The sequence below is a fragment of the Camelina sativa genome, chromosome 7 (genome assembly GCF_000633955.1).
Source record: "Camelina sativa cultivar DH55 chromosome 7, Cs, whole genome shotgun sequence".
NCBI classification, from domain to species: domain Eukaryota; kingdom Viridiplantae; phylum Streptophyta; class Magnoliopsida; order Brassicales; family Brassicaceae; genus Camelina; species Camelina sativa.
Genome location: NC_025691.1, coordinates 28,687,806 through 28,711,062, shown reverse-complemented (window position 1 = coordinate 28,711,062; position 23,257 = coordinate 28,687,806). Strand labels below are relative to the sequence as shown.

Sequence of the window (23,257 nt, the reverse complement as noted above, 5' to 3'; positions counted from 1 at the left end):
TTTTTTTTTTTTTTTTTTTTTTTTTTTTGTTGGGGACTTTGGCTATCGAATCTAAGAGGGACTCTGATCTTTTTTTACCTTCTTCTAGTGTTTTCTTTCTTTTTTACTTTTTTTTATTTTTTTTTATTTTTTGGTTTCTTCACTTGACACCCTTGAATCTAATAAATTGGGTTTTTATTGTTTTTTCTTTGTCTTTCATCTACACTATAAACATAATTAATTTGTATATATAAACAAATCTGCTATACGTAATTAACCAAATATGAGTGAATTGAAAGGGTTTTGTTGGAATGTTTCTCTTTCTAAATGCTTTCAAAATGCCGACCGGAATGTTGGCCGGGTCGGCAATTTCCAAATCGCCGGTTGAAAAGAGAAATGATATATCATAGTTTTTTTTTTCTTTGAGTTTTCTGTGAACAGTTTCATTGATTGAATTCAATATGGTAAATATGGTAGGTTTTATTTCAAGTTTATCTCATGCATGATCTCTTCTTGGTTATGGAGAAAAGAAGACCGTTTCATTTTGACTGATAACGATCACAACAAAATGTTGGGTTTCGCGAGTGTTCGCCTCGATTTCCACACCATGAAATCTCTTGGTGAACTCATCCAATGGGATGTTGAATCAACTTCAATTAGTGTTTGAAAGAGATGATGTTCAATATGTGTCTCATAGTATTTTTGTTTGATACGACAAGTTACATATTTTTGTTTCTCACCGTGATTCGACTTAATCCATGATGCAATTCTTTTCTATGATGGCAGAAATGTAGACGGTGTTAAGCCTGCTTGAAGACACTGAAATTTAATTGTTGAATACTTCAATGATGAATTGCAGAGCCAAATGCCATAAGCAAATTTGTTACATTTGGTGAGATATATGTGAACTACTTTTTAAGAAGAATAGTTCAAACTTTAAAAAAAAATTGCATGTGAATGAACTAAAGAATGGATCGTAATATTTTTATTTAGGGATATAGAAGTCAACCATTCTTAAGGATATCTCGGACTAACATACAAATTTTGCACCTTTAATCCGTAGATGGCAATCTCTTTTTATGTTACGCATGTTAAATGTGAGGTTGGTAATGTTTTAAGAGAGTGCATGAGAATTTCAAGAAATTTACAAACAAGTTAATTTCTGTAGCGAATAAAAGAATACTTTTAAAGCGTAGTAGGTATCTTGGCTGATAGAGAAATAAAGAAATATATGGAAACACTAGAACAACTACAAGGGTAGTCAAGTCTCACATTTTTTGTCATTATGCACATACCCACGGTTACCAATTACCATATTTCTTTGCACGATCCATTGGAAGCATCTTTAGGGAGCATAATCACCTTTTACTTACATTGTTACATTATTATAGGAATACAATACAAAATTATGTGTCCATCGTATGTGTTAGTTAAACCAATTATGAGATTGTGTGAAGATAGCTTTTCCTAGAAAACTTTTCAAAATATACCGGTACTGCCTTTAAATCATGATGTAGCATGTATCATGTATGATGAAAAAATGAAAAATTATACAGTAGCTATTGGTAAACTCGTCAAAGGCATTTGTATGGATGATTAATTCGTCGAATAATGCCAATCATTTTGTAGGGGAACATATGAGTAGAATCAATTTGGGCTCTTTTAATGCATGGCGTTGTGATAGGTGTTGTGTTCGTGTACTTCCTCCCACCATGTTTTACTCTCTCTGTATATATTCTGACAGTGACTCCAAGGATTGTTATTAATAAGTCTTAAGTCACTTTCACGTCCTTGTTCTCTTTCTTTTCTTTCTTATTTTTGCTTCGTTCTTTGTGAGATTGTATGTAACCCCGTCCTAAGAATTCTAGTAAATAAAAGTGATTTTATCTCTCTATCTTCTTGAGAATATTCCACACATCTTCTTGCTCGGCTGCCCATAATGTTTTAGTGAAATTTATGCATCTACAATATCGAAGAAGATCTGAGTTCCATTGGCTCCTCCTCATTGCATGATAAGGGTCCTTTTTGATTGCTCCAGGGAAGATTGGCTTCTTAAATATCCCTACAAGTTAGGTTCTCTAGTATGCGGATTTAGGTAGTCATTTTTGGTTAAACCATTATATATGGTTAAGTTATGTGCATCAATGTTAGGTGTTAAATTGTGATTAGTCTAATTTATTCCAAAACCGTGATATTTTAATTTAAAATGTTACATAATTACTTTGAAAACTTTTCTTTTGCTATATTATTATATTTTTGATATTAAAAATGTATATAAAACCATAAAGTGAAATATTTTCTATTATTATTTTAGTTTGATTTATAATTTTAGTAAATTAAAAGGCTTTTAGGATAAATGATTGTTTAAGTAGTAAATCACAAAATATTTCAACAGTACCTTTTAAATTTATTTACTAGTAAATTTGCATTTATTCTATATTCAGCAAACTTTTCAAAACTGCCAAAAACCATTAACACTTACCAATAAAAATAAAAATAAAAACTTTTAAAAAACACCATAACAGTACATGTTTCGCTGTTACCGCGGCCTATCTTTCATTTTCCCAAGAGGTGATAATAATAAAACACTTGCTAAACACATCTATATCAAGAACAACATTGGCATCACGCAACCTTTAAGGCTCTAAGTTTTTATTAAGATAATTAAATCCCATTCCAGATTAATTGTTAATACATATTTCCACTTAATTATGAGATTCGTACATAAATTGTCAGAAAAGTAACACTCTATCTTATTTTTCATATATCTAGATCTTCTTTCTTTGACATGGAAGAAGCTTCAAGGGCAGAGAAGTGGCAAGCCAAAGTGTCAGCTACCCTCAGAAAGACAAAGCCAGACCAAATCTGGCCTCTCTTCACCGATTTCTTCAATCTCAACAAGTGTTTTCCGACGCTAGGCACGTGTCACGGCATCCACGGCAACAACGGTGAACTCGGCCGTGGGATGGTCGAAGGAGAAGCTGGTGGCCATTGATCCAGTGGAGCGTGTAATGAGATATGAGATAGTGGAGAGTAACATTGGATTCGAGTCCTACGTCTCCACGCTGAAGATATCTCCACGTGGCAAAGTTGAAGACGTTGATGGTTGTGTGATTGAGTGGAGTTTCACCGTTCATCCCGTGAGAGGATTGTCTCTAGATGATTTGGTGAAGAAATACGAGAAAGCACTTGGGGTAATCGCCAAGAACATGGAAGAGGCTTTGACAAGAGGAGAGTCTTCTTTCAAAAGTTGTTGATAAGTTGATAGTTATTAGTAAATATGGGCTCAACTCAAAACCAATTGGGAATGAGTGGAGAGACCCATGTACTATATATATTGCCCTACAAATCTCTATTATCTCGATGTGGGATATATATCTCAATACACTATCCTTACGATCAGGATTGGACATCTGAAGCGTGAAGTTTGTGGGACTGGACATCCACGGGTGAATCCACAATCGAGAGAAATTTACCATAAGCTATAATACCATATTAGTAAACATGGGGTCCACTCAAAACCAATTGACAATAAATGAAGAGACTCATGTAGTATATATATTGTCCTACAAATCTCTATTCTCTCGATGTGGGATATATATCTCAATAATAGCAAATATGTTTTTAACAAAACCTATTTTAAGATTGTGGTGAATTTGTAAGATGGCCATTTTTGGAGCTTAAATAAAAAATGTGGCACAAAAGTAAAACAAAGAGTAGCAATTTTTCTGTTCCGTGTAGTTTAAGCTAGTTAGACAATACTGTGTCTTTCTATCACACAACTTCACAATATTTTTTTTTTAGTCAACACACAACTTCACCTTCTCTCTTTCATTTCATTCTAATGGGTCTACTGGTAACATATGAAATGTGGAAAAAGCAACTAAAAAAAATATTGGAAAAAATGTCAATACAGAACTCAATTGTCGAAAAATGCAAAACAATGTGCTAATGTTTATTGACTTTTTATTCTTATCAATTAACCAAATAAGTCACATCGTTTCAGTTGGATGAAAAGTTGTAGTCTGCAAACCTCTTAAAATTCTAGCATGAGTGATTGTACTATTGTAGAATCATATGTACATTTTCTTTTTTCATACCGAGGCTTTCAAATTCCTATGATTTGTCTCATAAAATATAAGAAATTAACAGGTTATTTTACAAAAACTCTCACACAAGAAGGAAAAAATATATATAAATGGAAACCTTCCAAAAATTAAAAAAAATGAAAATCCACAAAACTAATATTTTAATAATAAAAAGGTTATTTTGCCAAATGTACTTCCAAATTAAAAATATAGGATTAAATGTTAACTTATTGTTTGTAAATTAAGACATTGTGCAATAAAGTATAATGTCACAAACATTTTTAATTAATAAGAAATAATAAATTAGATGTTCATACAACAAAACAATACAGTAAATCCTCAATAAATTAATACACGATAAATTAATAAACATAATAAAATATAGTAAATTTTCTATAAATTAATAAGCACCTTAAATTTTGCTGGTTCTGAGTTGGGATAGTATAAAAATTGACAAAATTCGATAATTTTTTTTTTTAATTCCTATGTAAAACACATCCCAAAAATATTATAAATAATAATTATATAAATTTACATATATATATATATATATTGATAATACTAATGTATGTTTTTAATCTTGGCTAAAGATTTTGCACCAGTTTTAGCTTTTGATTTTTCAAAAACTAGTTAATTAGCCATTCATGATTCTAATAAATATAGATTTCCTAAAAAACAGGAAATCAAATTTTAATAGATTTTGATTATTTTTTCATAAAATCCAAAAACCAACCTTTTGGGTTTCCTAAAAAGTTTACGTGACATCTTTTAAAAAAACTTCAAGCCCACAACAATAACTAGAAAAAAATATAAAATATAATAACTTGAAATTTTTTTAAAAATATAAATATATAACCAAACAAGTTTCTTTTCAAGATTTTGGAAAAAATAAAATCTACACTAAAAAATAAAAACTAAAAAAAATCAAAAACCAAAGGCAAAACTAGAAACCATTTAAAAACAGCAAAACATTCATGATCTTTGTTTGACCTCATTTCTATAAAACAATTGTTTGTGTTTTCTTAATAAATTGTTGTAGCATATTTTATAATTGAATCATAAAAATAGCAGAAATCCCTGTAAGTTTTAATTTTTAACTATGCATCCATTTTATTTTGATAGTATTATAGACTGTTAATTTAGGTAAGTAAGATCATTCATCATCAGTTTGAATTTATGTATATCATTATATAAGTGAATTCATCTATACTTTTGTAATTTATGTATGCTAAATTAATAAATATGATTTATAGATATATTAATATCACCATAATTATTAATTTATAATGGTTTTACTGTATTTTATGAAAAATATAAATTTTCAATTAACAATTAAATAGAAGAGGAAAATAATACGATTTGATAGCAATATGCCAATATATGTCGTACCATTGTCATTGTCTTACTTATCACTTTGGCAAATTAACTAAACAAACAAAAAATTCTAAACGAACAAGTCATTATCTTAGTGGACCATTCAAGGCCGACATGAGTAGATACCGGTACTGTTCAAAAGCAAAGCTTTAGACAACAAAAATACTAAAATGAAAACAAAAGAAGCAACACAACATTAGTTGGGAAGCCACTCGATACTCTTTCCCTCTAATCAATATCGGAAACTTAGATTTAATCTCTCACTCACTAATTTAATTTGATAAAGTGATTAGTAGTGACTACTTTGGACCACTAGTTAAGAACACAGTTAGACCTACAATCAATGTGTAAAGGAGAGATAGACAACTCTTCCAAAGGAAACGGGTCGGCTCTACGTCACTCGTGTCTCATCATTAGTCATAACAAGAATCTTTGTGTCTTGTTTTTATTGGTGTTAGTTCGAAGTATCATCGATTCATCATATGCTTCGAAGTATCATCATATGCACATTTCGACGACCTAAAACTTTTTTTCTCGAGAATCTAGCTCGATTTTCTTTTTTTTTGCCTTCTTTACTGTCAAATGTAGAGGAAGTAATCTTTGAAGGTACGTTCATAGAAAAAATATATGCTTATGTTATCCCGTATATATGTAGATCAGTTATTAATATCTTCTCTATATGATATTATATAATTATTTGATATGGGATATATGTACCTTAATTTGGATATTCTTAGGAAGTTGGAATTATTTCATTAACTTAAGGAAGAAAACGAAAAGAAGAGAACAAGCGTGGGATGAGAGAAAGTGGGCGTGTGGGGAGCGAAGCATGCCCTTCCGCGACAATGACCATTCTCTGTATATATTCCTTCCACTATAATTTATTCTTTTTGTTTGATGGGTCCAATCCTTTTCAATTTTAGTTCTCGAGGTGCGTTTCGGTGGTACAAATCCATTCCAAGATTATACAAGTTCGATACGGATATATAACAACTTAAATGCATATGGGTTAGATCCATGTGCCACAATATAACATTTGGAATTAATTGCTCGAGTATATGAGTGGACACAAAGATAAAAAGTAAAATTGGCTATGTTAATTATGTATGAAAGAAATAGAGCACCAAGGAGAGGGTTTTACTGGGTGAGCGGACAAAAGGCAGCGTTTCACGTAGAAAAGCCCAAGGGTGGTGTCTTATCATTGTGCAGACTTAACCTTTTTCACTCGAGCTTATGTTTCTTTAAGATGAGATGGCGTCGTGGGATAAGTTCAACAATTGCGTACCTCAAGTTCATTGTTCGTTTTTGTAATGATTTTTTTTTTCCTTTATGATTCTGTTTGGAGCTTGATCGTGAATGAATGAGCTTGGGAAAAGGCGTATCAAACATGGTATTGTACAATCATCTGAAGAGATATAATATATCTTTTAAAGGAAATATATGATGTCAGTGATTATGCGATATGCAACTAGTTGCAGTTTGCAGTTCATATCCATGTCAACATACCAGCTGCACCACGACAATTATATCACAACGTCATAGGGTAACCAGATTTGTGATGAAATTAATTGCTTATATTCAAACGAAAACATTGTAGTCTTACTATATATATACTCGTATGTTATCACATTTTATTAGTATACTTGTAAATTTTATTAATATGATATTATATATAGAAGATCTCAATTTAAGTAGGCATGATTAAGTACAAAAACGATAATGATTAAGTGTGGAGTGGGAAAATGCTTTTCAACGTTCACATAAGATGTTTTAGTCACAAGAAAAAGTGTTTTTATTTTCTTCAGTCAAAAGAACATTTCGATAGTAAGCCGACAAAAATCTCAGAGGCTTTTTGACGACATCAATCCCATCCTCATCTGTCCGTGTTCAAACGTCCGATTCGAAAAGTGAAAGAAAAAAACAAAAGTAATAGTGATGTTTCTATCATTTACTCGCGTTAGATTTATGATAACATTCATGTCCTCATTATCTTTTACCCTAAACTAAGAAGTTTTTTTTCTAGCTAATATGTCCAATTTAAAGATAATTGTGAAATAATGTACGTGTGTTACTTTGAACGCTGGAATCAATATAACTTAAAAAGCAAGAGTTCAAACAATAATCAAAATAATATGTTTTATCCTGTTTTTTTTCTTAATGTTCATTTTAAATCGTTTTATTAGCTTTTTTAAAATAATGTAATACAATTAATTCGTTTCTTCAAGGTACTATCAGCTGTTAGTACTTTATAATATAAATAGATGCATAGTTCATTCTATTTATCAACGTATGTGTTTTATGTTGTATGAAATTTTTAAATGTCATTAATTTTTGTTTTTAAGTAAGATTTAGCTATATTTAATTTAGAGCATCGTTATTGATAGTCTCTCAAATAGATAAAAAATAATTAGAAAATACGGAAGAGGAAGAGGAAGAGGAGGAAAGTCTCTCAATTCAAATAACACTTGTTTTCACATGATTAGTTTAGTTCTTTTCTGATTAAGAATTTAATTATGCAACTAATCTATACTAAAAATATTAATTTTATATTTATAAAAGACTCGAGAGAGTATCTCAACAATAGAAATGCCCTTTGCCTCATTAAGCCGTCCAACTAGTTTTAGAGATGAGCTAATTTGGACAGAAAAAGTTTGAACGAACTGATATCTAGCTCAGCTTTGAAGTTATAATGGAATGTCTTGATTTAACTTGCTATGGTACCAACATAAACAGTTTCATCTACAGCTTCTTAGATGCAAATGTCATATACTCATGTGACGTGGTTCTTAGTTGAAACTTGAAAGTAATCGGAAGGGTGAGTTAGTTTACGCCATTAATCATTTTAGAACAATACTATACAAGGTATAGTACTTATGTATATCTATATTGGTTACATTGAATTTTAATATACTTTCTAATATAAAACGAAACATGTCCATAAAGCATTTTGGACAAAAAAAAATTACTTGTTTTATCAGCCTGTGTTTATTTATTTTATACAAATATAAATAAAATAATAATAATCATTATTAGATTTAGCTAAGAAAATATTGACTTGAGAAATTGATAAAAAAAAAATTAAATTAAATTCAGAATAACGTAAACAGTATTCATACTTTGCGAGGGCAAAAAGAAAATTCTTGTTCTAGATCATCATCGAAAATGTATTTTGTTTATTTAAATATTTAATAATTAGTGTTCTTTATATTTTTTTAATGAATAATATTAATATTAAAAATAGCCATAATTTAAGGTGCCAATGTGCTTGCCACCTTTTTTTGTTTCTTTCTATTTTAAAATTTGAACTTTGGTAATATTCCCCTTTTTGTAGCCCATCCTAGCACTTTTTATCCCTTTTCCATCTAGTACAAAGAATGAAGGAAAAAAATGAGAAAATATAAAAGAAAATAGGACTATTCTAATATTTCTAATCGAAGGTCATCATTGATCCCTCTTTTAGATATATAAATATATATATTTTCTTCTGTTTTACAGCTAAGGTTCAAAGCAAATCACAATCCTTACGAGAAACACTCACATCACATGAGCATATATACATATGCAATAACCTCATGTTATAATAGACCAAAGCCAAAGAACAAAAGCAAAAATGTCTACTTCTCATCATCATCATCAACCTCCATATCTCATCACCACATTATTCTTCTTGTTTCTGAACTTCTCCTGCCTTCACGCAAATGAACTTGAGCTTCTATTATCATTCAAAGCCTCAATTCAAGACCCTCTAAGGCACCTATCTTCTTGGTCTAACTCTTCAACTAATGATGTGTGTCTTTGGAACGGCATCGTTTGCAACAACTTCTCTCGTGTTGTCTCTCTCGATCTCTCCACCAAGAACATCTCCGGCCAAATCCTTAACTCCACAGCTTTCCGGCTACCTTTTCTTCGAACTATCAACCTCTCAAACAACAACTTGTCCGGTCCAATCCCTCATGACATCTTTACCACTTCGTCTCCTTCTCTTCGTTACCTCAACCTAAGCAACAACAACTTCTCTGGCTCCATCCCTCGAGGCTTTCTTCCAAACCTCTACACGCTAGATCTTTCCAACAACATGCTCGCGGGTGAGATCTATGACGACATCGGGTTTTTCTCGAATCTTAGAGCCCTCGATCTCGGCGGAAACGTCTTAATGGGCCATGTACCGACCTATCTTGGGAACCTCTCGAGATTAGAGTTCTTAACATTGGCTTCAAACCAGTTAACCGGTGGCATACCGGCAGAGTTATGGAAGATGAACAACTTGAAATGGATATACCTGGGATACAACAATCTCTCCGGTGCAATCCCTTACCAAATCGGTGGCTTATCCTCTCTCAACCACCTTGATCTCGTCTACAACAATCTCTCTGGACCGATACCTCCTTCACTAGGAGACTTGAAGAAGCTTCAGTACATGTTTCTCTACCAAAACAAGCTCTCCGGTCAGATCCCACTGTCTATCTTCTCCCTCAAAAACCTCATCTCTCTAGACTTAAGTGATAACTTGCTCTCCGGGGAGATCCCTGAGCTTGTTGCTCAGATGAAAAGCTTGGAGATTCTCCATCTCTTCTCTAATAACTTAACCGGAACAATTCCAGAAGGTGTAACTTCTTTGCCACGTCTTAAAGTTCTTCAGCTTTGGTCCAACAACTTTTCTGGCGGGATCCCAGCGAATCTTGGGAAACATAGCAACCTCACTGTTCTTGATCTTTCTACCAACAATCTCACCGGAAAACTCCCTGACACCCTCTGTGAATCTGGCCATCTCACTAAGCTCATCCTCTTTTCCAACTCTCTAGACGGCCAAATTCCACCGAGTTTAGGCACGTGCCCGATCTTAGAACGCGTGAGGCTTCAAAACAATGGCTTCTCAGGCGAGTTACCTCGAGGTTTCACCAAGTTACAACTTGTTAACTTCTTGGACTTATCAAACAACAACCTCCAAGGTAATATCAGCACATGGGACATGCCACAACTTGAGATGTTGAACCTCAGCAGGAACAACTTCTCCGGTGATTTACCTGATCTGTCTAGAAGCAAAAGACTCAAGAAGCTCGATTTATCAAGGAACAAGATCTCTGGAATGGTTCCGCTACGACTCATGAAGTTCCCTCAACTTATGGATATGGATTTAAGTGAGAACGAGATCTCTGGAATGATCCCAAGCGACTTGTCTTCTTGCAAGAATCTAGTGAATCTTGATTTGAGCCACAACAATCTTACCGGAGAGATCCCTTCTAGCTTCTCAGAATTCCCAGTTCTAGGCGATCTTGATCTGTCTTGCAACCGATTATCTGGCGAGATTCCGAAGAATCTAGGGAACATCGAGTCTCTTGTTCAAGTCAACATCTCTCATAATCTTCTTCACGGTAGCTTACCTTCAACCGGAGCTTTTCTTGCCATAAACGCAACAGCGGTCGCGGGTAATAGCGATCTCTGCGGCGAAAACACCGCTAGCGGATTACGTCCTTGCAAGATTGTTAGAAAGAGAAGCACAAAGAGTTGGTGGTTTGTCGTCACTTCAACTTTTGTAGCTTTCTTTGCCGTCATTGTCTGCGGTTTCTTTATCGTTCTCGTCTTTCAAAGGAAGCACAACGTTTTGGAGGTCAAGAAAGTGGAACAAGAAGATGGTACAAAGTGGGAAATTCAATTCTTCGATTCAAGATTCATGAAGTCCCACACAGTGAAGGCGATTCTATCATCTCTCAAGGACGAAAACGTTTTTGCGGATAAAAACGGCATGCAGTTCGTTGTTAAGGAGGTCAAGAAGTTTGATTCTCTTCCCGAGATAACGGAAATGAAGAAAATTTCTGAGCACAAAAACATACTTAAGTTAGTTGCTACGTGCCGGTCTGAAAAAGTGGCCTACTTGATACACGAAAACGTCGAAGGGGAACGACTGAGCCAGATTTTGAATGGTTTGAGTTGGGAAAGACGAAGGAATATTATGATAAGTATCGCAGAAGCTCTTCGGTTTTTACATTGCCGGTGTTCTACGGCGGTTGTTGCCGGTAATCTATCGCCGGAGAATATTGTCATCGACGTCAAGTATGAACCAAGGCTTTGTCTCGGTCTTCCGGGCCTACTTTGCATGGATGCTGCTTACATGGCCCCAGGTACACTTACATTTTTTTTTTTTGTTAAACATAGTTACATCTCTTCGAACCAAAAAAAAAAAATCATATATTTCGTTGTCGCCAAAAAAAGACCCACAAAATTTGTTGAGGTTTTTGAGGTTAATCATAAGCGTCTCATTCCGTTTTTGAGGTTTCACGTTTTGGAAAATAGAAAACATAAATGAGCCAAAATTTATTAGTTTCGCTCAGTTTTTTTCTTTTTTCCCATGGCCATAGATTTGGATATGAATAAAATATTAACTTTAGAAATATAATATATTATTAAATATCATAGAGTTTTAGTGGAAGCCAATCTATAGTTACTATATATACACAAAATTTATATATTAAAATTTTGTGTAACAAAATTGGGTTCGACTTCTGATCGATGAATTTCACATCGCGCGGTTCGGTTTTCAAGTCCACCACTATGTAATCCCAAAATAGTATGGATTTTTAAAAAATGATTGTTGTTTTCATTTGACATGAAAAAGGGATTTTATCTATATTTTCATTTTTTTTTATATTTGTAATTTCTCTTTTCCTCTGATCAAAGTTTTTATTTTTCGATTTTGTATCGTAGAAACGAGGGAGCACAAGGAAATGACAAGTAAAAGTGAGATCTATGGTTTTGGAATCCTCCTCCTTCATCTCCTCACCGGTAAAAGTTTTTCCGGTGATGAGGACATAGAATCTAAAGTAAATGGAAGTTTGGTTAACTGGGCTAGATATTCATACTTGAATAGCAATACTGAGACGTGGATCGACTCATCTATCGACACAACGGTACATCAGCGCGACATTGTCCATGTCATGAGCTTAGCTTTGAACTGTACGGCCATTGATCCACAAGAGAGGCCCTGCATCAAGAAAGTTTTACAAGCATTAGAGTCTACCTCATCGTCAAGTTCTTTTTGCATTTCATATTTTCCAAAGATACGGTTGTTGGCCTGACAATTTTCGTTTCGTGATCTATTAAGTAATTTTGGTAGGGTTTTTTTTCTTCTTCTTCTTTGTCAGGTTTAATAACCCAAATAGATCGTCTATCAAGATGGTTTTGTTTATGTTATCTTGATTGTTTACTGATGGAATGTAAACGAGTATATATAATTTAAGTTGAATTAAGAATGGTCTAAAAATCTTTTATGTGAACAAGAAAAAAAGCATGGACTGATCGGACTGACGAATTTGTTCTAAAATGTTTAACTAGTCAAGTAAAAATATACGCATTGTAGTATCTCAATTCATTTTGACAAGTGCTATGCATGTGACAATAAATTACATTTTAGGTCACTCTAATCAGACCTTTTACAAGTTTTCTACAAGGACATGTACCGTCCAATTATTTTTTTAGGAAACACCATACGCGGATAAAACCTTCTTTTTTTGCCTTTACAGCCTTATATTTGGGTAGACCAATTCACTACAAAAACAAAACACAAGCAAAATAAACAAAAATTCCAACGCAAACGATTCTATAAGAAAATTCAACAGATATTCAACCGATTAATGATGGGAAAATTTCAATATAATCAATAGGAAATAAGTCAAAAATTTTAAGAATTTTTGATGAAATTTGTCCGTTAGTGTAATCCGTTAATCTGATTAAGCTAATAAAGCAAATCAAACTCCAAAATAGGGGTAATTCCCAAATGTTTCATTAGTAATTAATCATGGCGGTAAATGATGTTTAAATGTATTTTATTATTTTTATTGGAGTAAAAATCTTTCTAAAAATCTTAGACTTAGTCGAAGGTGCATAGTGGAGTGTAGTTGTAAATTTCTAACAAGACCATATCTGATTTTTACTATTTAGTGTGGGAAAATCGAACAAAATTAGATTTATGGAAACGAGACTTTTGTTATAAAGTGAAAATGAGACTTGCGTGACGTGTTTATACCATAATGGAACCATTATACTTTGTGTTAAAGAATAAGTTACAATAGCACTACTGTCCTCGTCATCTTTATGAACCAACTATGACATAATGATAAAATAGTTACAAGTGATAATTAAATGAGATGATTGAGTGGATAACTTTAATAAAATTGTACTTAAAAACATGAAATTTCGACAATGTGGTCAAAAGATATTAAGGAACAAAACGAATAGCCAATACGAAAAGGACCCAACACTTGCACCCACTGTGGTTTTTGAAATTAGTTATCATTGTTCCATGGTTTCTCTTCTTAATATTTTCTACTTTCTACAATTCTTTTATGTTTTGTATGTGCATGTTTGTCTATATATATATAAATTATTTTTGCTTGCAATGATGAGAATGAGAAGATCGAAAAACCTTTTCTTTTCTCTTTTTCTTCAAAGGAGAGATTTGTTCATATCCATTTGTATTAGAAAATTAATAAGAACAAAGCTAGAGAGTTTTCTTAATCAAATTAATAACACTAGTTAACTACGGTCTATAACTAATCTTAGAATTATACTCAAAATCATAAGAAATGTTTCTCTAGTTCAATATTTGGACTAAGCCACATAGAAGAACGGAAATCTAAAATAGCATGGTAATTAAATAGGAACAAAAGACGCCTTTAATGCAAGTAGAGCTAATTCTTGTCTTCCTTGAAACCGAAATGAAGATTTGAGGTGTCGACGTGTGGTGAGGTCAAAATATCCATCTTGAAGCTACTCAACCTCGGCCAGAAGCACCCGATGCCTGCACAAAAATTTGAGATCTCAGTCTTAAAGATAACTCTTGGACTTCTTGGTTATCAAAACATTAACCAAATATAAATATTATAGTCATATTTTAAAAATATTTTACACACTTGCCAACATGTAAAAAAATGCAATATATAAATGCATCGTTATAGATCTTTTTTATTGGATTAAATCTTACTCTTTTAAACAAATTATTTAAGAAAACAATGTATGTTAAAAAAAAATGAAAAGAAAAAATCATGTTTCCGGTGAACAAATTCAGATAGAAGATGAATTGCTACGAAATCACTATAATTAGACCTCTTTTTACACCACGGATCGACAACATAAATCAGCCTTTCTCATAAAGTTTATACTCATCATGCTTGTTGGGTTTCATTTGCTTTTTGTTTTGTCAAAGATGTTGTTTGCTTTGAGATTAAAATAATTGTGTAAATCATGAATAAGTGTAGAGAGGGACGTAACAACTAAGTGGAGCATGTTCTAATGTCAAAAGCCTCGAAGATACCAATGATACTCGTTTCTTGGAGACCATGCAAAAAGCCCTTTGGACCTTACTTCCTTTCCGGTAAAAAAAAGTTCCTTTTTATTTCCCTTTTCTCAATAGGTCCATTTCAAAATTACACTAATCATGGCTTTTTCATTTATATCAGATTCAATAGATATGAACAAACCATCCTATTCATTTTCTCTCTTTACTCGGCAATGACAATGAATGAATGAATGAATAAATGTACTCTCTAACATAATTTGTTTTTCTTTGTATAACATGATTTGAATTTTTAGAATTGGAGAAGAATTAGTTAAAATAGAGAATAGTGTTTGTTTACGACACTTAAACTATATATTATAAAATGAAACTAAATAGTATAGAATGAAATGAAAAATATGAAACAAATCGCTTACGAAGAAAGATACCACATATGAAACCTAACATGCTGAGTTTAACATTTGCGTCGTAAGAAAGAACACTATACCCTAAGGGATAAAACATAAAGAACTCAAACGAGTCAAACACATATTGAATAAAAGATAATATACTCTAAGGGATACACAATATTTTCAACCTAAACAACCAAATTAAACGCTAAAAAAAATATACAATATAAGAATTTTTTACATACTTCTAATTATAATTTAATTTTTGTGAATATGCAAGATAAAGTACAACTCAAAATTTGATTATGATATTTTTTCTAAAAAAACATGAAAGCAAATGTTGTTGTGTTCTATATATTACATACAATTTTAATATTTAGTTATATACTAAGTTAAAATTGTTTGTTATAAAAAGTGAAACAAAAATAAACTAAAAAGGTATTTTTTAAAGTGAGACTATGAAATCTAAAAATGAATAATTTTACTGCAAACTATAAATGGATGGAATAGGAAACTAAAAGGATGAAGAAAACAAACAAACAAAAAAAGGAGAGAAGAAGAAGAGAGAATATGTGTGTATGTAACTAGTGGTTATAGCCTTGGTGGAAGAGTCGCCATGTTGGTCTAGGCGTAATTTAATAAAATTATGTCAATTATTATAATAATAAAATTTAATTAAATTACGTATTATAACTGAATACGTAATTTATATAACTGAATATGTAATTTATTAATTTATAGTATATATTATTTAGTTTTGATTTTAAATAATTTTGATTTTAAGTTATAATTTCGGATTAAATGATTAGAATCTCGATGAATATTAGGAGATTTATTAATTACCATATTTATTGTTAATGATAGAAATTAGAAATATTAAGATATCGATGAATGACCATATTCAGAAAACAACTATAATTAATGAGGATCTGAATCATTGAATCAGTTTATACAATTTAATTTTTGATCCAATCCGCAAAAATGACATAAAAATGTATTTCAAAAATGTTAATATAGATATAAAACAAAGAATGTTACATTTACGAAACCTCTGCGCATTATACAAAAATATGGCAAATGGATGAAGAAAGTTACACTGAGATTTTGTTGTTATGTCCAGCTAAACAAGTGAACGTGAAGTATAACGATTTGCTTGATATGCATTTTTTTATTTTAATTCAATGTTCAATTAATTAAGCAACAAAAAACCTCTTTACATGATTGATTTTTGGAATCCACACGGAAGTTTAAAAGAGAATATCAGAAAAATTAGGAAATCAAAATTCTATACTTTCATTAATTTGCACAACATTTCTATTATATGATATTATCTATATAGATTTTCTTTTCTTGACAGAAAACCACAATACCTAACAAAAGGACAAGAAAACAAAAATAAATGTTATTAGCAGAAGAAAACTAACACAAGTGAAGAATTAAACAACGGGAGCTACGTTGAATAAGTTATTTGTATACTCTTCAAAAATAATAATAACATACGAATATAAATGAATAAATATATAATACGTATAAGAATGTATCAAAAAACCATTAAAAAAAGAAAAGAAATGAAACTCAATATACAAATCTCGGATGCTCCATCCTGCAAGTGGAACACACACTTCATCTTGTGAGGTTATTAAAACGTTGCAGTACTAGTCCCAAGTCCACTAGAGCTTTTTAGGCAGATTATATGTCTTTTTGAGAAACCTCGTGGCAGATTCATCATTACGATAACACAAAACACGTAAGAGTGTGTTTGGCTCCATGCCATTCCACTGGCCTGTAGTTGGAGGCAACGGAAGCCTCGACTTAGCTGAAGACCCGTAAGCTTCGAGGGTCGTTCCCTTGAACCTCTCTATTAAACTGTCCGTGTCTGTACTAAACAAAGGAAGCACGCCTCTGACCGTGGTCGAGAACTTATCAATCAGGTCCATGGCCAGACCATCTCCGTTTGCCCAGAACATATCTTTCATCGATTTGAAATCTTCTTCCATTATCTGGGAGTCTTGTCTTGTAAAAGCCCTAGAGGGTCCTCCAGCTAGTAGGACAAGTAAGAATCCATCGAACGAGGCTTTCATAATATCGGTGATGATGCGTGTTCGCACTCTTTCATGTACTGTCTCTGCTATGACTGTCAAATTCTGTTCGAGCTCCTTGAGGAAAGGATCGATTCTAGAAGATGAAAGGTCACCGATGTATAACCCATCCCATAATGTGTGGCTTAGGTCATGGAAGACAACTTTGTAAGCTAGAGACTCAGAAAGCTGTTGAACGCCTTCGATGCAAGCCGCTGGTGTGAGCTCAAACTTTTTTTCTAAGCCATTGGAAAAGTCATCGGTGTGAGCTGACTCACAGTTCCTCAGATGTGTGATCACTCTCTTTTCCACAACGTCGAGTTCACTGCGAATTTTGTGCAAGCTGTTTATTCTAACACATAGCTGTGTGACCCCAAAGGAATTCTCACCGTTCATAACCGAAGCCTGAGAGTCTCTCTTCTGAGAGGTAGGTGTCTTTTCTTTCTTCTTCCATTGGAACTTCGACTCCGTTGTACATCGGGTGAGTGCAGGCATTGTGGGCATGTACGTAGTCCGAGAGCCTGAGCATCAGCATACATATGTAAAGTGTGAGAAATTAAGAGTTGTAGACTTCTTCCATCAAATAGAAAAAAAAATCTTCCAAATCATGTGCACACTTACCGCAGCCAGATTTCGCCTTTGAGACATAATACTGAAGATATTTATCTAAACCAATGATTAAATCAGGTAATACTGCAGGATGCATGGGTATGGGAAGCTGAAAAAATGCTTCCAAAGTTTCATCAGTAATTCGCAACACTTCGGCAGCAGATTGAGCATATCCTCCTTCCTGGTTCTCTAGCGGTTTCCAAACCTGAACAAAAAATTTGCGTTAATTTAGTTCAACCTTAAAACATTTATCACCCACAAATAAAAGAAAACTTAAAAGTTGAAATGACAAATTCTAAGACCAAACTTCCTGACAGATTTACTAACCTCTTGCTGCAAATTCCTGTCAACCCATTCCTTAAGTCTGTCTATTCTTGCCTTGATCCAGTCTTTGACCAAATTAGCAATAACTGTCTCAGCCTCGAAGGGAGGCATTTCACGGATAATTGCTTTGCCACCATCATCACTGTCAACAGAATCCTCTACTGCTATTTGCACCAGATCCTTCTCTAGCTTATCTGCAGCTCTTAATATCTGGACAGCATCGGGTGTCAATTCAGATATTCCGGATATAAACTGTTTAATCTCATTCCCATAACAAACATGGAGGGTAGCCACAGCAACCCCTGCAGCAAATGGATGCCATCTCTTCAATATTGGACTGAACATTCGCTTTTCCTGAACAGCTAGCTCACCAATATCCTTCGCAAGAATGGCCAGAACAGGAAGAGGATTTTTCTGGTTCCTAGATGCTCTCCGGCTAGAATCAGCTTTCTCCATTCTCTATGGAAAGACACACATAAAGAGATAAGTTAGAATAATTGTTGGAGCAGTCGTAAGTAAAAATAAATAATGATGGTAAGAATCCCCTAAGAAACTGCAAATACTTGCCTGAGCAAAACAAGTGCGTAGTGATGACCTGATGTATGTCTCAATCCTGGTACGAGCTACATCAACTTCTCCTTTCCTTTTTCTACGGTACTCGTTAGATATATCTTCAACTAATATCCTGGCAGCTGATACACCCAAAGAAACAATTCCCTCCATGGTATTAACATTACCTCGGTCAAAGGTGTCATGGTATGCAAGAAGCCTTTTCTCTGCCCAACCTAATATAGCACTAAGTGTAGAACTCAAAACTTGAGAGTATTCAGGATCCTTTGTAGCCTTTGCATCTTTGGCAACTTCTGCCAGTTGAGAATCACAAGCATGAAGCAAGTCCATCTCAACTTGTCCAGTTACAACATAGCGACTAAACAAAAGCCACGTAAAACAGAGGTTATGAAGCATCTGGTTGATTCCAAGAATTACCCACGTCTTCTTAATATGTTCCATAAGGTCATCAACTTCCTCAACCATGGACGTCGCGTCATTAGAATCAAAGCAGGCTTCTAAAAGCAGTTCATAGAGCCTGAGATTAAATGGAGAACCATCAGCCCAGTGACAAGAGTCAGAGAAAGACCCATCAGATCTAGTGGCAAGAGACATGACCGCTGATCTAAGACTTTGCATTTGCTCATTGTTCCTTCCAGTCTCCAATGGCCGGTCTAAAGCACCATGAATTATCTGTCGCAAGCGTTGAGAAAAATTCGTCTTATCAAGTGGTACGCGAGGATGCAACAAAAGACCTGCCTCAAGAACCTTCAATGATCTCTTCAGCCAAGCATCGTATTCTTGCTGATCCGTAAAATCAGAAGACTTTAACTGCTGTAACAATTCTAATGGAAGAACTACCGACTCGATCTTCCTTCCAACCTGAAATCAAAAACAGACAAACAAACAAAAACATTAAAGCCGAGAACTTTTGCAGCCTCTTGCAATTATTACTAAGATGCAATTGTTACAACACACATTCTTCTTATCCACAATAGTACCAAAATTTAAGATCTATCCCAGATAAGTCAATGGCGTCATGTATATCACAAGATCATGAAATTAAACTAAAATCAAGCTCTAGATTTATTCTAATCAGAACTAATCCATCTGAACAGAAGATCCTCCTTCATGGTGTGAAGTAAGAATTTGACCAAGCCAAGACAAAATTAAGCTCAAGTAGGATCACAGAGATCCAGCGAGAAGTGAAATTGAGCTAACCTGACTAGCAGCAATCCTAAGAAAAGCTCTACGAACACGGGAATCAACAGCCTCCGATACTCGCATTTGGATCCGCATTAGCTCACCGACAGTAGTGGGACGCTTCGACTTACCATTGGAACCCGAAGCAGAACCAGAACCAGAGCCAGGACTCTTATTATTAGATCCAGGCGAAAGCGAAGACGAAGACCTCAACCCCAAAGCCTTCTTAACTTTACTAGCGGCGGCTGAGGTCAGAGACCTCTGAATCGCCGGCGAAGCAGGAGAGCCATTGGGAGAATCCTGATTCGAAACAGCGGATGAGAGAGGCTTCCCGGTGGCGCTACGACATGCGGCGACGAAGATCTCGTAAGCAGTGAAACGGAGATCGGAATCGGAGAGCTGAACAGCGAGTTGTCCGAGTGGTGAAGGAGGTAGATCGGAAGACACTGAAGAAGAGCGTGAAGTCGCCGATTGTGACGACGGCGGCGGTGGTGTAGACTCTCTCTTGGAGTGACCCAGAGACAGCTCTCTGAAGAGGTGAGCCATTATTTTTGCGTGTGAGAGCAGCGAAGCGAATCGAACGAGAGAGAGAGAGATAGAGAACAAAAACAGCTTTCTTTGATACAGTTACTTCAAATAATTTTAAGTAGAAAATGGCATTATTGTTTCATTATTTGACTTTTTTAATCTCATTATTTTAGGGAATTTTCCAAGTGTTAGTTATTGGATTGATGTTTAGTTGTTTGTTTACCATATATAATTATCGATTAAGTCAAGGGAACGAGTGAATTAGGTAACTAAATAAGAATTAAAAAAAATAGACCGTAACAATTTCTATAATTTATTGCTATTGAATAGTGTATTTTTTATTATTATATAATTGATACGGTTAGGAAAGAAAATGAGAATTTTGTCAATTCTACCACATTTGCTTTAAAAACTTTCAAGTTCTACCACAAATAAAAACATTTTTCTCGATCTATATAGATAAATTGACTAAAATTGACTAGAAATAACACGTGAATTATTTTTTATGTATTTAGATTTTTTAATTGATTTACCAAATAATTAACAATATATATAATAGATAAAATATAAGTTGTGGACAATATTTATCCTGCAAACAATAATTATATTTGACATAAGTTTGTCTACCACCACTAAATTAGTGTGTTGTAGACTAATAAACGATAGACATTACTTATAAGTTGTCCACTAAAAAATATTACAGTAGACAAATATTTTTCGTAGACAAGATTCTGGATAGTAGACAAAAATATTACAGTGGACAACAAATGTTGTAGACCAAAAAAAATAATGTGAAACAATTAATATGATGGACAAAAAAACATCATAAATAATGTGAAACAATTAATATGATGGACAAAAAAACATCATGGCTTATTTTCAGAAAACCTAAACTCTTTTTACAGCCATCCCATGGCATAGTGTGACGGCTACACAGTAATGAGCGGATGATCAGAGTTGAGGCACTCATCACCGGAGAGGAAGGGGACAGCGTAGACATGCTGCAAAGAGACTTCAAGGAAGCTTCCGCAGAAATTTGAATTGATGCAGATTTGGTGGATCTAGGGGTAAAAGCTTCAGCATATGAGATGTGCACAGAACTTGGGTCTGTAATAGTGTCGCTGGACTACTACTCCGCCTCCTACCACTGCCACTGTTGATTGAAAGGATTTTGAAGCTTGTCTGCTTAAAAAAAGGTTGAGAGGTTTGAAAGTTTTAAAAAGATTGAGATAGCTGAAAAAGAGTTAAAACAGATAAGAGATTGCAAAAAAAATCAACATGGAGAACGAGATTCCAAAGCTTCAACGGTACCGGTGAGATAAGGTTTTTCGATATTGGACATGGGAGAGAATGGTACAAGACACATATAATATATATATATATATATATATATATATATATATCTTTTTTCTTTAGTTTTGTAATAGTAAATTAAGTAATCATAGAGGGATAGTTTAGTTAATTTATATGATGTATGTGGTATTCTAGAAAATGAGTTATGTAAAGTGGTAGAAACCATAAGAAATGTTTTGTAATGTAGTAGATTTGTTAGAAATCTCAAAGAAAATCATAATTGTTTTGTAATATTTTTATATACTGATATCTAATATAATTGTTTAAAACAGTGTTGGTAAAATTTAGTTTAAAATTCGAAATATTTAATTTTTTGACGGAAAATTAACATGTGATGAACTTAAAATGTTCGTTTGGTAATAACTAAAAAGTGGTCAAATCATCTTAAAATATTTTAAGTATCATATTATGAATTCTTGTATTAGCAAAGTACTAATCCAAAATTTAATCCATATATCTCAATTTTTATGGAAGAGTATGACCAGTAGTAGTATTGGTAATATTTGTTGTATGAAATGTATGGATTAATTTAATTAGCTATAGAGTCTTATCGAGATTGGTAATTTTACAATAAGTCAATAACGGATGAATATAAATAAAAGTGGGAAAAGGAGCTGGAAGACGAAGAGCATCAGAGGCGAACAGCTTGGAGACGGTCTCACGCTCATGTCTCATGATCCTTCTTTAGTGGGCATCATATTGGACCATACATTTTTTTTTAAATAATTAAATTGTTTCAAACGAAATATATATACATATATATATATTAAAAGTTTGTATGTCATTAGGAAGATATTTAGGATACTTAGGTTGTTTTGGTGAATATATATATATATATATATATTATATTGGGTTAAGTTAGAATCGTATATATTGGTTTAAGAAATCGAAAATGAATATGAATCATCTAATATTACTTTCTTCATAAAAAAATAAATATTTTTTGTGTTTTTAGTTTTAACAACTTTTATAATGAAAATGGAAAGAGTAAAGAGATAGTTAGTGGAAAAAAAATTCTGGTGGAATCTCCTAAATAGCAAAAGAAAAAAAATGAATTATAGAGTCTTCTAAAATCTAAACTATACTTGGCGATTGGGAACATTATTCTTGACAGCTAACCAGAAAGAACATTTACACAAAATGCCAATTTACGGGTGTAAGTTTCGGAAGTTTCCTAATTATTTGACTGACATATAGAAGAATTTATAGATATCTATAACATGAGATAATAACATGTGCAAAAAAAGCATGTGGTATACTATACACAGTTTTTCTTTTTAATAATATTTTATATGAACTAAAAGGTTCGTCTTTTGAGATTGGCCATTTTTTTTTAATCAAATCCATTTGTTCAATTTTTGATATTATTAATACTGAAAACAAAGAAAAATAGAATCAGACGAAAAGCTTCCTTGTTTTCTCTAAATGCTAGCTATGTTTTTGGTGTAGATATTATATTCATCAGTTTAGAACAGTGAGTCTTTTAGTCAGCAA

General features: G+C 33.2%; 2 protein-coding genes across 2 annotated transcripts; one reads left to right on the top strand and one right to left on the bottom strand.

Moving 5' to 3' along the window:
• On the top strand, window positions 8,955–12,565 carry LOC104703103 (probably inactive leucine-rich repeat receptor-like protein kinase At2g25790). The gene is made up of 2 exons (XM_010419044.1): window positions 8,955–11,560; window positions 12,144–12,565. The coding sequence occupies exons 1-2, from the start codon at window positions 9,052–9,054 to the stop codon at window positions 12,512–12,514; spliced, it is 2,880 nt and encodes a 959-aa protein (XP_010417346.1). The 5' UTR covers window positions 8,955–9,051; the 3' UTR covers window positions 12,515–12,565.
• On the bottom strand, window positions 16,571–20,428 carry LOC104714046. Its single transcript, XM_010419043.2, has 5 exons — window positions 19,901–20,428; window positions 18,698–19,561; window positions 18,134–18,589; window positions 17,819–18,011; window positions 16,571–17,718 (listed from the first exon to the last, which is right to left on the bottom strand). Exons 1-5 carry the CDS (start codon window positions 20,426–20,428, stop codon window positions 16,790–16,792), a joined length of 2,970 nt encoding a protein of 989 aa, XP_010417345.1. The 3' UTR covers window positions 16,571–16,789.